The 13,207-nt window shown below is 35.5% G+C and overlaps 2 protein-coding genes and 1 long non-coding RNA gene across 4 annotated transcripts in view; 1 reads left to right on the plus strand and 2 right to left on the minus strand.

Moving 5' to 3' along the window:
• LOC143354517 (uncharacterized) overlaps nucleotides 1–13,207 on the minus strand; it is a 322,087-nt gene that overhangs the window by 194,678 nt on the left and 114,202 nt on the right. The gene's annotated exons all lie outside the window — the stretch shown is intronic.
• Mi (cyclin E-interacting protein minus) lies at nucleotides 32–3,897 on the minus strand. 2 transcript variants are annotated; one of them, XM_076788662.1, is made up of 5 exons: nucleotides 3,752–3,897; nucleotides 1,888–2,674; nucleotides 1,520–1,795; nucleotides 874–1,390; nucleotides 32–426 (listed from the first exon to the last, which is right to left on the minus strand). In XM_076788662.1, the coding sequence occupies exons 2-5, from the start codon at nucleotides 2,664–2,666 to the stop codon at nucleotides 202–204; spliced, it is 1,797 nt and encodes a 598-aa protein (XP_076644777.1). In that variant the 5' UTR covers nucleotides 2,667–2,674; nucleotides 3,752–3,897; the 3' UTR covers nucleotides 32–201. The 2 variants fall into 2 exon arrangements, with proteins under 2 accessions (XP_076644777.1, XP_076644776.1); XM_076788661.1 differs by lacking the exon at nucleotides 3,752–3,897 and adding an exon at nucleotides 3,494–3,655.
• On the plus strand, nucleotides 4,612–13,082 carry LOC143354502 (phospholipid-transporting ATPase ABCA3). The gene is made up of 24 exons (XM_076788654.1): nucleotides 4,612–4,868; nucleotides 4,966–5,636; nucleotides 5,722–6,023; nucleotides 6,420–6,819; nucleotides 6,899–7,066; nucleotides 7,156–7,343; nucleotides 7,425–7,589; nucleotides 7,857–7,965; nucleotides 8,041–8,195; nucleotides 8,267–8,428; nucleotides 8,594–8,665; nucleotides 8,736–8,874; nucleotides 8,956–9,193; nucleotides 9,274–9,433; nucleotides 9,555–9,771; nucleotides 9,853–10,371; nucleotides 10,460–10,585; nucleotides 10,783–11,001; nucleotides 11,065–11,337; nucleotides 11,415–11,713; nucleotides 11,860–12,007; nucleotides 12,081–12,291; nucleotides 12,369–12,582; nucleotides 12,661–13,082. The coding sequence occupies exons 2-24, from the start codon at nucleotides 5,324–5,326 to the stop codon at nucleotides 12,874–12,876; spliced, it is 5,013 nt and encodes a 1,670-aa protein (XP_076644769.1). The 5' UTR covers nucleotides 4,612–4,868; nucleotides 4,966–5,323; the 3' UTR covers nucleotides 12,877–13,082.

Below are 13,207 nucleotides of genomic sequence, written 5' to 3' on the forward strand. Positions count from 1 at the left end.
TATTTGCGCGTCGAAGTGTTTCCACGTGCTATTTAGTTATAATACATTTCAAGTACATCTCACTATATATTTTATTAAATAAAATCCATTGAACGCATGTATATGCTACCTTAACGTACCAATGATCACTTGTACTTTAAATAATGTAAACTTCGCGTAAAGTTGCGTCGATATCTTTGCGTCTAGCAGCAATGAGTATTGTCAATCGGTTGGTCCCGTCTCGATTATAAATAAAACATGATGTTTTGCTAGTTTTAACATGCGATCACTTGTACTTCCCGGCTTGCGGGGAATATTTCTATTTTCAAGATCGGGCATATATTTCTTGATGGTCTTTGCTAAATTCGTAGCATACTGCTTGAACTGCGGATGAGTCATACCGATTCCTTTGCTTCTTAAAGCTTCTGCTACTGCCCATAATAGTTTCTAAAACAAAAAGAATATATATATATATTTTCATCGAAGCTTATAATGCTTTAAAGAAAAGGAATGAAATATACAGTAGAATTCCGTTTATCCGGATTGTCAAATATAATCCCAGTCTTTTTTTAATCCGCTAATTAATCAATATCCTGAGTCTATGACTCAGAACCGACTGAGCTCATGTTGACAAAGCGTCTACGAGACCGGCGACACGTGAACGTCACTCAAATCTGACACAAAAGAAACTCGCAGACTTCTTTACAACGCGTATGTCTTTTGTTTCATACTAACAATATTGTTGTAAAAGTATGCGTATAAAATGTCCAATAAATAAAATACATAAAATGTATTTGTGTTATTCATGTGATTAACGAATTTTTGAGATTATACCGATCCCAGTCCCGTTCGAGCCGGATAGTCGGAGTTCCACTGTATTTGACAGCTACGCACTTTTCTGTGAGCATCACTGAGCTCAGTTCTTCCTTCGTTTGAAGATGTTTTAGTTTTCTCGATTACATTGCTAGATGAATGTCTATCCCATGTAACCGTAGAGCTATTATGAATTTCGTGAGAGCAATCGAAAGATAAACTCTTCGGCCACTTGAATCGTGGCCCTTCTAATTCTTCTTCGTTCTTCCTCTTTCTTGATTCTTCTATCTTCTGAATTACTTCAACATTATTCTCCTTTGTTCCGCTGCTGAATAATGCACGTTTAATACTCTGAGCACTCGTTCCACCGGAGAATAACTTGCTCGGCCCAGCTCTATCCGATGGGGGACTTTGAAACAAGGCCCGCTTTGATGTTTCTACTTTTGCTTTCAAAGGACTAGGCCCGTCCAGAACAAGTCTTCGAGCAACTTTCTTCTTCGTTGAACTCCTTGGGGTTCCTCTTGGACTTTTGCATCGCGGACTTTTTCCTCTTGGACTTTTTCCTCTTGGACTTTTGCCTTTCTTAATAGTAGGTTTCCTAAATTGCAAAGGAAGAAGATGAATAAATGTTTGAAATTAGTACTTGAAATGGTTCTGAAAATAACTGATTAAAACTGCTGTACGAAATCAATATTCTAACAGTTCACAAGCTTTGTTTAATACTCACTTAATATTTAACACTAGCAGTTTTTTATTATTGAGCGCCAATCCCTGTAAATTCGCACTAGAAAATGTCCTCCGCCTTCGCGTCAAATGACTTAATCTCTTCCCTGGACTTTGTCCATTATCACGTTTAGCTAAAAGATTTCGTTTCTTGGCACTTCCTGGTGCCTGCTTCGAAAACCACACAGTACAAGTGGATTGAGTTTCGCCACCTATATACCTTTCGCATAATTTCATAGAAAGATTTTCAAAATCCTCCACAGCCTTGCTTCTGTTGTAGCTAAAATTTATAATATGTACTTTGTGTTATAAAATATTTGAAAACAGTTACCGATGATGGATAAGCTGATCAAAATGTGTTTGTACACTCACTGAATTCCATGAAATTTGTGATGATATGATTCAGACCAAGTCAAATTCTTAACTTCTTTTTCATCAGTGGTGTGATACAAAAGTAATTGTTCTTGCGGGGAGATGGAAGATGCTTCTTTTGTATTACTTCTATTTGTAGTTACCTGTACTTGCTCAGTGCTCAAAGTGTTTGTAGTACTTTTCGTAGTATACACTGTGTTTGTCTTATTATTAGTAACTATTTGTTCTATTCTAAAATTATCACGGCAAATATTATTCGTAACATCTTTCATATCTAACTTATTACTAATATTATTTTGAAATTGTGGATCACATGCATCAAAAGCAACAGATAAATTCCTAGATGTGCTTTTGCCAAGTTGCAATGAATTATTTGTACTAATGTTTTCTTTTTGTTGTTCTGAAGAATCTTGGTTTGCATCAGCTCGCAATTGCTTCTCCAGTAACACATTCGGTGTCCAAAACAGGTGATAATTTTCATAAATACGTAACAAAAGTTCTGAACAGTCGGTTCTACAAATTGTATGCTTAGGTGGTGGAGGTATTCCGCTTAAATATTTATTGATTCTCGCTAATAAATTATTATCAGATTTAGCTACTAAATCAGCTTGAGATGGTTTCTCAGGACTAGCAGGTATTTCTGTAGCTTCATGTTCTACTGTTTCGCTGCAGGGTGTACCACCTTCGTCGTCGCTATTAAACATCTCTGGGCTAGAGATATTTGGAAGTTCTCGCTCCGATTCGAGACTTCCATTTTTGTTGAAATAACAGCAATCCATGGCATTGTCTGCAACAAGTAAACATATGTAGAAATAAAAATAGAATATTTATAACTTTTTGGTGATTATTTCAATAACCTTATATTTTACTCCTTTTTATGTTATGTTACAATTGCAGTATTGTTTTTATTTATATTCAGAAACTAAGTTTAGTAACAGGATAAGAATTTTGACAAAAATTGAATTACCAACAAGTTCTAGTTTAACATATTTTCATAATTCGTACGAAAAATAAAAAAAAAAATAAAAATTATTTTTTATTACGAACAAGTAATTACAACTAAGATACTATAGAAATTACACTAACATTCAAAATTGTACATTTAAATTTCCCGCGTTTATTTGGACAAATGTGTCATTTGTGTTTGATACAACATTTTGTTAGTAATTTGTTCCTTTAATTCAGTATACACGTTGAAAATCCTTACCCTGTTCCTAAACTTATAATTCATTAAAATATCCGTCGGATACACACTGTACGATTTTCATTGGGAGTGATTGTAATTATTCATAAAAGTTTGGCATTTATTAACAACTTTTTTGGGTGAATTTACTACCAATTATTTTGACGTGTATTCGTTTATAATTTCTACTAATTTGATGTATCTTGATTAAAACTCCAACGAATCGTATAACACGAAAAAATAACATTGATACCATACGTTCGATTCGCGGCAAAATCTTATAGACACGCTGAAAACTATTCCTTTTTGTAACGAAAAGATTAAAATTGAAATATCTTTGCCTTAAATGGATCTGAAGTAAGAACAAAAACTTGGGCACGACCTCAAGTCTTCAAATCATTACAATAACGAACGTTATCTAACCTTTCGGAAAAATACGTGTACTTGTGTACGTGTGATATGATAACAAAGAGATATTGTAAATCCTTAAATAATTTCCGTATCTTAATTGCCCATCGTTAAGCGTTTCGATGATGATTTCCATTCAAGATATGAACAGTCTGTTGCTTTATAAAATTTATGATATGAGACTTGGAACTATTGCATATTGCAATTCAAAGTAGAGTATACAAAAAAAAGTCTTGGTGCGAACGTTGTGCGCAGAAATTTTTGTATACTCACGTCTCGTAGTTTATCGACGTTCAAATTTTCTTCGCTCAATAATTCACTGGCTAAAAGCCAAACTCGTTTGCTTCATTTTCTAATACTAGCACTCCGCTATGCACAACACTGGCATTCCTTACCGTACGTCGTACGTCATGCAACTGACGACAGTGACGACACGTTTCTCACATTAAGGCGTACTCACATGTGAGATAATCGAAATTTATACTTGGAGGTACTTTTTTCAGTCAACATTCTAACATATAACACGTCTTCTAACGTGATATAACTGTTAACAGTTTCCGTTCAATCTTTTGCATTGCTAAATTCAAATTTTGCAGTTCTAAAATTCAAATTTGATCTCCGTTGCAGAGAGGAAATGAGAGTGCTCACGCTCGGAGTTTTATCTATTTAGCCTGGAACAGAACCTGCATCATCTATTTAGCCTGGACCAGAACCTGCATCAATTTTTTCGCCTGGACCAGAACCTGCATCATCTTTTTAGCCTGTATTGGAACCTGTATCATCTTTTAGGCTGGATCAGAGCCTACATAGAAGAGCCTCTTTTAACATAAAAGTAGCATCCACTCTGGCATTATTAGGAATCCGCTGCTAATGATGCAGGTAAGATGATGCAGGTTCTTTTCCAGGCTAAAAAGATGATGCAGGTTCTGGTCCAGGCTAAAAATTAGACTAGGGGACAGCACTATACCGGGGACACTAAAATTCCGGGCGTGAGTACTCTTATTTCCTATCTGCTTATAAACGTATCAATGTTATCTTGAGAGTTCAGATTATTGGTGTGAATCATCTGAACGAGTATTATCGACGGTTAGAAACGCGGTTGAATCACATAATTGTCAGTCTATTGTGTACATACAAACGTTGCGTGTCAAATTGCTGGGTGTATTTTGTGCTTAGTGTTCGTATGGAATTCATTTTGGAAAACATTTATCGGGAAAACATGTATAATTTAAAGTATGTGAGATAGATAATTTTGTTAAATGACAGTGACATATTAACGTGAAGATATGATAACACAACTTTATGTAAAAAGTTCGTCACGAAATATTACTGTCCGGTTTTGTGAAACTATACTATATAGTGATTAATAAGGATATGACCTATCTGTCAGGTACGAATATATATTAAACTAAAAGATGTGTACCATACATTTTTGTTTCAGTGCGCTTCGTTCGTTGTTAACAATTTAGTAATAATTTATTTTCCAGTTACATTTATTATGACAATCAACGAAAAAAAAGAAGGGGACAAGGCTTGGAAGGACATTTTTATATTTAAATACAACTCTCATCAACGATAAGCGTAATAAACACAGAGTCAATTTGATTGTCAAGGTTCCATATATTGAGTGGATATATATATTCTAAGAATGAGAGTATGAACTGATTCATACATCAATTCTTGTTATTTATTCATAGTACTTTTATGTACTTTCAATGGCAGTGGGTAACTGGCATATTTGTATGCAAGAAGCATACACACATTCGTATGCAGAGCTATGTTATTGATTGTTAAATCTTGAACATTTGATTAAACGGAATCTTTTGGTACAAATTAAAAATCCAAATGGCGAACGAAATCAGAATTTTCAGCTTATTGCTGTATAAAAATTTTTTAGTGCGTCTTAGGCATTGGAAATCAGCAATATTTTTACAATGTATGGTACCGATTGCCTTATTTGCATTAATACAAGCTGTCAGAGATTTCAGTGTACTTCCACCTCGTGTAATTAATGAAAGTACCTACTATCCTATAGAAAGTAAAGATGAATTAACAGAGATAAACACACAGTTTACATACCTTTATTATGTGCCACAAAATGAATACACGGAAAAGATCATGGAAGATACTCGAATATGCTTGATGTTACCACATGAAAGTAATTATTGTATATGTATAACACTTGATGTTTTATTCGATACTTTTACTTTACATTTAACAATTTCAATAATTATATTTCACAGTGGTATCTGGATTTTCATCTGAAGAAGATATGATAAAACAGTACACACTTGCGGAAGCTCAGCATAGGAATATCAAGGTGTTAGGTCTTGTGTTTGAGCAATATAATACAAGCGATATAAGATACAAAATTAGGCATCCCATGACAATACCGAATATATTGTTTCAAAATGTATTCGAGCAAGTATCGTTTGATACATACGCTTTATATTCTTTTGCTGTACAATTTGTACAATTACAACTGTGCGTTGATGAATCTCTCATTAACCATGCACCACCGCTACATACAATGCCTGATATAAAGGTGAGAGATATTACATATTATACTAATGCATAATAAAGTACTCTGGCCCGATAGTTCGCTTCTCGATAGTTTTCCTTCCCCTTCATCGTCTTCGAAGGGTTCTCTCACTATCGAGCAAGCATGTTCGCGTTCGTATTTCGAAAGCGACTCACTTAATAGATTCTTCCAAACATACTAAAAATTATACATATCTTTTATTATGATACACACATATTTAATTCGTACGTGAGCATGAGGAAGCTTTGCGAACTGTTGGGAGGGACAACCAGTTGGTAAGAAGGAAACTGTTTGTTGTTTGTTTCGTTTTCCATGTATCGAGAGCAATCGGTAGGGGTACTTGAACCATTGAGTTCTGTAATAGAATTGACTGAATTTGTATAAATTTGAATGTTTTAGGTGTCTACACAAAGAATGCCCTATCCACCTTACGTTAAAATAGATGAATCTGATACAATACTGAGACTGGTTATATGTATGTTTGCAGTTATTGCATTCCTAATTCCACTTTGTGTAGAAACAAGTTACGCGTCAAAGGAAAAACATATTGGTGTGAATGTTTTAATGGCTATGAATGGAGTAAAACAGCAGCAACATTTACTTAGCTGGTTAATTACGGGTGTATTGTTCAGCAGTTTTTATATTATACCGATAATTATATTATTTAAAAATACATTCACTAAAAATGTTGAACCATACTTGTATTACAGTAATACTTTTATATTTTGGTTAATACTTACGATACACGTGGCACACTTAATATCATTCGGTATGCATGTCGCCGCATATTTTTCTAATCGTAAGTTCCATTTCCAACTCTGTACAAACTACAAATAGTAATGAATTAAAAAACAATTAATAATCTAATTTTTTTACAGCACGTTATGTAACAATAACACTATCGGCTCTTTTCACCGCATCTTTTTCGCTCCATGGGAATTTAATAAGACAGCAAGTCTTTTCTGTAATACCAGATTTAGGGATATTATTTCCTAATATATTATTATATAGATTCCTGGAAGAGGTAAATGCCTATGAAACTCAATGTATGTAAAATGTTTTTTAATAGTCGATTTAGTATTTTTCAATTGTGGTGTGTAGATTATCATAACATTGAATATATTCAACTTTGCAGTAACTGGTATCCAATGGTCAAATATGTTTTTTGTTGGAGATGCACAATATAATGCTGCTGGAAGTGTTGGACTCATATTAATTTTTTCATTATTGGGATTTCTGTTACATTTTACACTCGCAGTATATATTAATGCTGTACTTCCAGGAAAGTATGGAGTACGCAAAGAACCACTTTACTTTTTAAAGGTAAATTATCTTATATTGTCATTCAGTAGTCTTTATGAATATGTAATACGAACGCTTCATCAAGAAAGATCAATTTTGCAGTTTAATAAGAAGAACAAAGTCAACCTTCACGAAGATATTGATAATTTTGATTACGAAAATATAGATAATGAAAATTTTGAACCTGTAATGAAAGGTGTACTTACTCCTGGAATTCAGATTCGCAATCTTAAGAAAACTTATAGGACTGGTTGCCTAAGGAAGACGGTATGTTTCATCATGATTATGAGATAATAACTATTAGTGCAAGTACCGACTACCCGGGTACCCGAGCCTATCTCGAAATAAAGAAAATTACCCGAGACTATCGATTACAATCAGAAAAATATCCCGTTTCACGATTCACTGTCTCGGTGTAATAATAATACAAACTGTCTCGCATACTTGCGGGTATTTCATGAGATACCAGGGTATTCGGATAGTTTTTGGTCACCCGGTATCTCACAATCGACAGCTCTAATAACTATATTACAGACAATCCAAGCCGTGAAAGGGATTTCAATGGATTTGTATAAAGGTCAAATAACGGCTTTGTTAGGTCATAATGGAGCTGGAAAGACTACACTGATGTCTATTGTAACAGGTAGAAAATTTGAATACATACTATAAAAAACGTATACTTGCATGTACAATTTTTCTATTATTTAATTTTCATTAGGTGTAATAAATGCCACGGAAGGGAAAGTTTTTATAAACGGTAAAGATATTGCAACCCATTTAGAAACCATTAGGAACGATTTGGGATTATGCCCTCAGGAAAATATGGTTTTCCCAGATCTGAATGTGTACGAGCAGCTGGAGTTCTTTGCTCGAGTAAGCGACTTAACAATAAATAAATCAATGACGTTGCATTTCGTGAGACAAAATTGATCATGGTGTTTCAGCTGAAAGGTTTCAATAAACCGAAGAATCAGATCAAACAGGATATTGCAGTTTTACTTGACAAATTGAAATTAAGTGAAAAAAGAAAAGCCTTACCAGACACATTATCTGGTGGACAAAAGAGAAGGCTATGTCTTGGAATGTCTCTCATTGGCGATGCTAGTGTAAGAATTTGTTGTAACTCATTTCTCGAAAAAGGAGTACTGACATACACCAATAATCTCAGATATTAATATTATTAATCCCTTACGTGACGTTAATGTAAATTCACTTCGTTTTATAAAAAAAAAGAATGCAATTGATTTTTTATTTGTATTTTCTTTATGTAGATTATAATCATGGATGAACCGACATCAGGAATGGATCCTGAAACTAGAAGAGATATATGGGACATTATACTGGTAAGAATCGGTATTATATTTTAAATAGTTTGCAATTAGTGCGTTTTTAAATTTTAATCATTTTGTCTAGAAAATAAGAGGAAAGAAAACAATCTTGATTAGCACTCACAATATGGAAGAGGCTGATATTCTGGGAGACAGAATTGCGATTGTGCATGGGGGAAAATTAAAATGTTACGGCACGTCACTATTTCTAAAGAAGCAATACGGTTAGTGGTGTCTAAGATCTGCTGTCTAGTTATGATATTGTGCTTTATGAACTGATTAATTGCAACATTGTTGGATTTTAGGCTACGGTCATATGGAAGTTACATTGTCAACTAAATCATGGTGTAATGCTGATAAAGTTATAAGCAAGTTCGATCCAAGAACGCAGCCGATGAGTGTGGACAGTGAGAAGATTGTTTTAAGCATACCATACTCTGAAACTTTACCAGAATCTTTGGACAACGTGGAAAACCAGAAAAAGAATTTAGGTGTTACTGGAATTAGTGTATCGCTTATTACTCTAGAAGAAGTATTCTTAAAGTATGTTATATTTGAATATATTTTGCTGATAGTTAGCGCGACCAGTAAAAGAAATATTAATCATTTCTTTTTCATTCCAGAGTTATTAAAAAGGAAGACAATGGAAAATATTTAAACGAATTATTTAGTCCTCCATCGCAACGGGTAGATGGTTCGGCTTTATATATACAGACAATTTTGGCACTTTACCATAAGAAATTTACGTTCACCGTCAAAAATTCAAGCACCATATTACTCACAGTGAGTTGTGCATGTTCGAAGGTTTTTGGGTTACAAAACTTACGAAATTTAAATAATTTTTATTTAGTCGTTTAACTTAATACTTTGTTTTCATTATAATTTAATGTTTCTGTTATTTCAGTTTCTACTCCCACTTCTGTCTGTTGTGTTAATGGGCTTAAATTATGAAACGCCAAGCGAATCAACAAATGTTTTTCCGATAGGACTTAACATGTACAGAAATCCGAAAGTGCTGTATTCAAGTCCGAATACTACTATGGGCAAATATTACAAGAGCGCAGTAGAAAGTTTCGGTGGCACTGCAACAGAAGTAGCACGGGATACGAGTGTTACGCAAGGTAAATATTATTGACGACATCTGTTTGTAATTGTTGTAATACGGTTCGAAATGAAATGTTGAAACAACGTTTGTCCCCTAGCTTTACTGGACCAGGCAATTAAAAGTATTGCGACGTATCGTAACCAGTACATTGCCTCTGCGGAATTCAACACTTCGGATGGAGCATTGTATGCTAATGGTTTCTTTTCTGGCATCGCAATTCATAGCTTACCAATAACAGTGAACCTCTTATCGAATGCATTGATCAAAAGCATCGCTGGCGAGGAATACTCCATCCGCATTGCAAGCCAGAAATTGCCAAGCAGTCTTTCGGCAACGCTGTTATATATGCCAGAAACAGAATCGTTGATTCGAGTCTTGATGTTTTGTAGCTTTTTCTTTCCCACAGTGGCCCTTTTCGTTCTCCACCCCTTCCAAGAAACAGAGACTAAAATGAAACAATTGCAAAGAATGACTGGGGTGTCATCTACGTCGTATTGGCTCACTATATTCACATTCGACCTAATAGTTTACCTAGTAACTGTACTTATCATTGTGTTTGGATTTTATATTATGGATGTTATTCTGGATATCCGTTTGTACTACAAAATAGAGATGTGTAAGACAATCAAATATTAAAATAGCTAAATTTTTTGTACACTTCTACTACTCGGCTATTTACAACATTGCTTTGATTATGTTTTCAGTAACGATGATTATGATGCTACTGCTCTTTGGCATCAACTCTTTATTCATAGCATACATCTTTAGTTTTATGAATATATCTAGGAATAGTGCTGTGACTACACTGAGTCTTGCACCCGTTGGATTTGGTGAGTTATATTTAATTACTACTATTATTATTAGACTGCGGATCTTTGTGCAAAATCAAAATTTTTCATTTTTCCCATAAATGCATAAAATCTAATTATTATAAATCTGTCAATATGAATTTCCGAATTGTATATTATTCAAGGAATCTCAATTTATGTAACTGGCTTATAGGAGATATATTTCTGTTGCATTTCAGTCCTGTTGCAGTATCTTTTGCACCAAGTGTTTTACGCGATCAGTGAATTAAGAGTATTGCACATGATTCAAAAGAGATTATTCCGTTTGTTACCTCACGTGAGTTTATTCCACGGGCAATTGTCGTTTTTCAATGTGGCTACCCAAAATGCTAGATGTCGGCGATTGCCAAATCGATTGTTGGAGGTGGTGTGCCTTGGAATAACGGACGTCTGTTGCGGTATGAATAAATAAGAAACGGTATTGTTTAATATATGATATTCAAATAACATATTCCTTGCAGAATTACAATGTCACGACGGAGACTGTAAAAACCAGCTTTCTTATTTTCACACGGACGATACCGACATGAGCTTGACCGAATGCGTAATATATTTAGCAGTGACACCTTTGATATACTTTTCTTTGCTCATCATGTTGGAGGAGGGATTGTTCAAAAAATTCTACGTCAAGATGTTTGGCAAGCATTTGAGGAATGCAGCCGAGATAAAAGACGATCAAGTGGAGAAAGAGAAACGCGCTGTTGCAATGGAGATAAGGAAATTGAGAAATCGTGGTAGGATGTTACAAAAGCTACATATTTGATCAAATTTCGAAGCATAATTACGGAAAATAATATTACGTTTCGTTCAGGCACAATTAACGAAATGGAAAATACCAAGGCAGCTACTATCGCCGAGACCAATGGCCTAGAAAGTCCGGAGTGCAACAATGACAGTCTGTTTTTGGTGTACGAGCTCAGCAAGTATTACGGAGACCTGATGGCGGTGAGAGAAATCAATTTCCGTGTGAAACAGCGCGAATGCTTTGGACTGCTCGGCGTAAACGGCGCTGGAAAGAGTACCACATTCAGGATGTTGACTGGTGAAGAAATACCAAACAGTGGTACCATGTACTTAGGAAAGTCAGATATCCTCACGGATCGGAATAATGTAATATATCATTTTCTCTGCTGACAATTACCAATTATGCATACAGGGGCGTTCACGCCATTACTAGCCAGCGTTTGTCTTGCACATAATAAATGGCTGGTAATAGCGTAAGTTTCTCTTGTACTCACCAACAACTGTCTTTACAGTATCTATCTCAAATGGGATATTGTCCGCAAACCGATGCCATGCTCGGAGCTTTGAACACTTTTGATCATCTTCGTTTGTTTGCGTTACTTCGAGGGATACCGAAAGTGAAAGTGGATTTAGAAGTGAATAAATGGATCAATCGACTGAGTGAGTTGCATATCCGTTTACTTGTTTCGAGGGATCGTGCGATGGACTATCCTCATTGTGTGCGTCGTTTCAGATCTAAACGCGTGCATGTCACAGCCAAGCAGTACTTATAGCGGCGGCAACAAGAGGCGTTTGAACATTGCAATGGCGTTAATAGGTAGCCCAAATCTTGTTCTGCTAGATGAGCCAACGACTGGCGTTGATCCTGCTGCCAGGAGATCCCTATGGAACATCCTTCAATCTTGCCAGGCAATGGGACAAGCTATTATACTTACCTCGCACAGGTATTTCACTTTACTCGGTAATATATATTATTAGAAAGCGACGGTACCATGATTTACATAAAATAAAAATTGCGCAGCATGGAGGAATGCGAAGCTTTGTGCAATAGACTAGTCATTATGGTGAAAGGTCAATTGGTTTGCATCGGAGCCAGCCAGGAATTGAAGCAACGTTTCGGCGCCGGTTATGATATTCACATCAAATTGAACCCGAACCGATCGGACAGTGATCTGAGCACTATAAAGAACGTCATGGAGTCGTCTTTGTCGTGCGAGATAAGAGATGAGAACTTGGTAATGGATCTAGACAACTGTGAAACTTTTCTATGTTGGAAATACTAGTAACAGTCATTCCTTTTTTTCACTCCGAAGGGCTTCATCGCGTATCACGTGAGCGAGGCTGGCACGACGTGGCAGAAAATGTACAGCACAATGGACGATTTGAAAATGCGAGTCAATTGCATCGACGATTACGCCGTGTTGTCGGCTACGTTGGAGCAGCTTTTCATTCAATTCGCCAGAGGAACTGAACAGTTTACGGTGGAAGAGCACGTAAACAGCAACAACGTGCAATCAATAGCCGTTTAAATACCGTAAAAATAGCAATACTTCGAAATATTCTCGAATTGTACGATTTTGCGATTTAAATTCCATTCTCGCGATGCTTTCAAAATACTTCTTTCGTGTAAAGTATTAATATGCACACATTCCATGGTGCGATATATTTATGATATTCTGTATTTGAGATTACACACACGCGTCTTTTTTTTATATCTATATATATATGTATATGTAAAGTGTACAACTCAATTAAATTTGTCCGTATAGTCGTCGTTAGATTACGAGAATCTCGATTCAATGCGTCAATTGGCAATGAGCGAGGGATTGGGGGAGAATGGGCGACGATCAAACGAAACAC

The sequence above is a fragment of the Halictus rubicundus genome, chromosome 5 (genome assembly GCF_050948215.1).
Source record: "Halictus rubicundus isolate RS-2024b chromosome 5, iyHalRubi1_principal, whole genome shotgun sequence".
Taxonomy (NCBI): domain Eukaryota; kingdom Metazoa; phylum Arthropoda; class Insecta; order Hymenoptera; family Halictidae; genus Halictus; species Halictus rubicundus.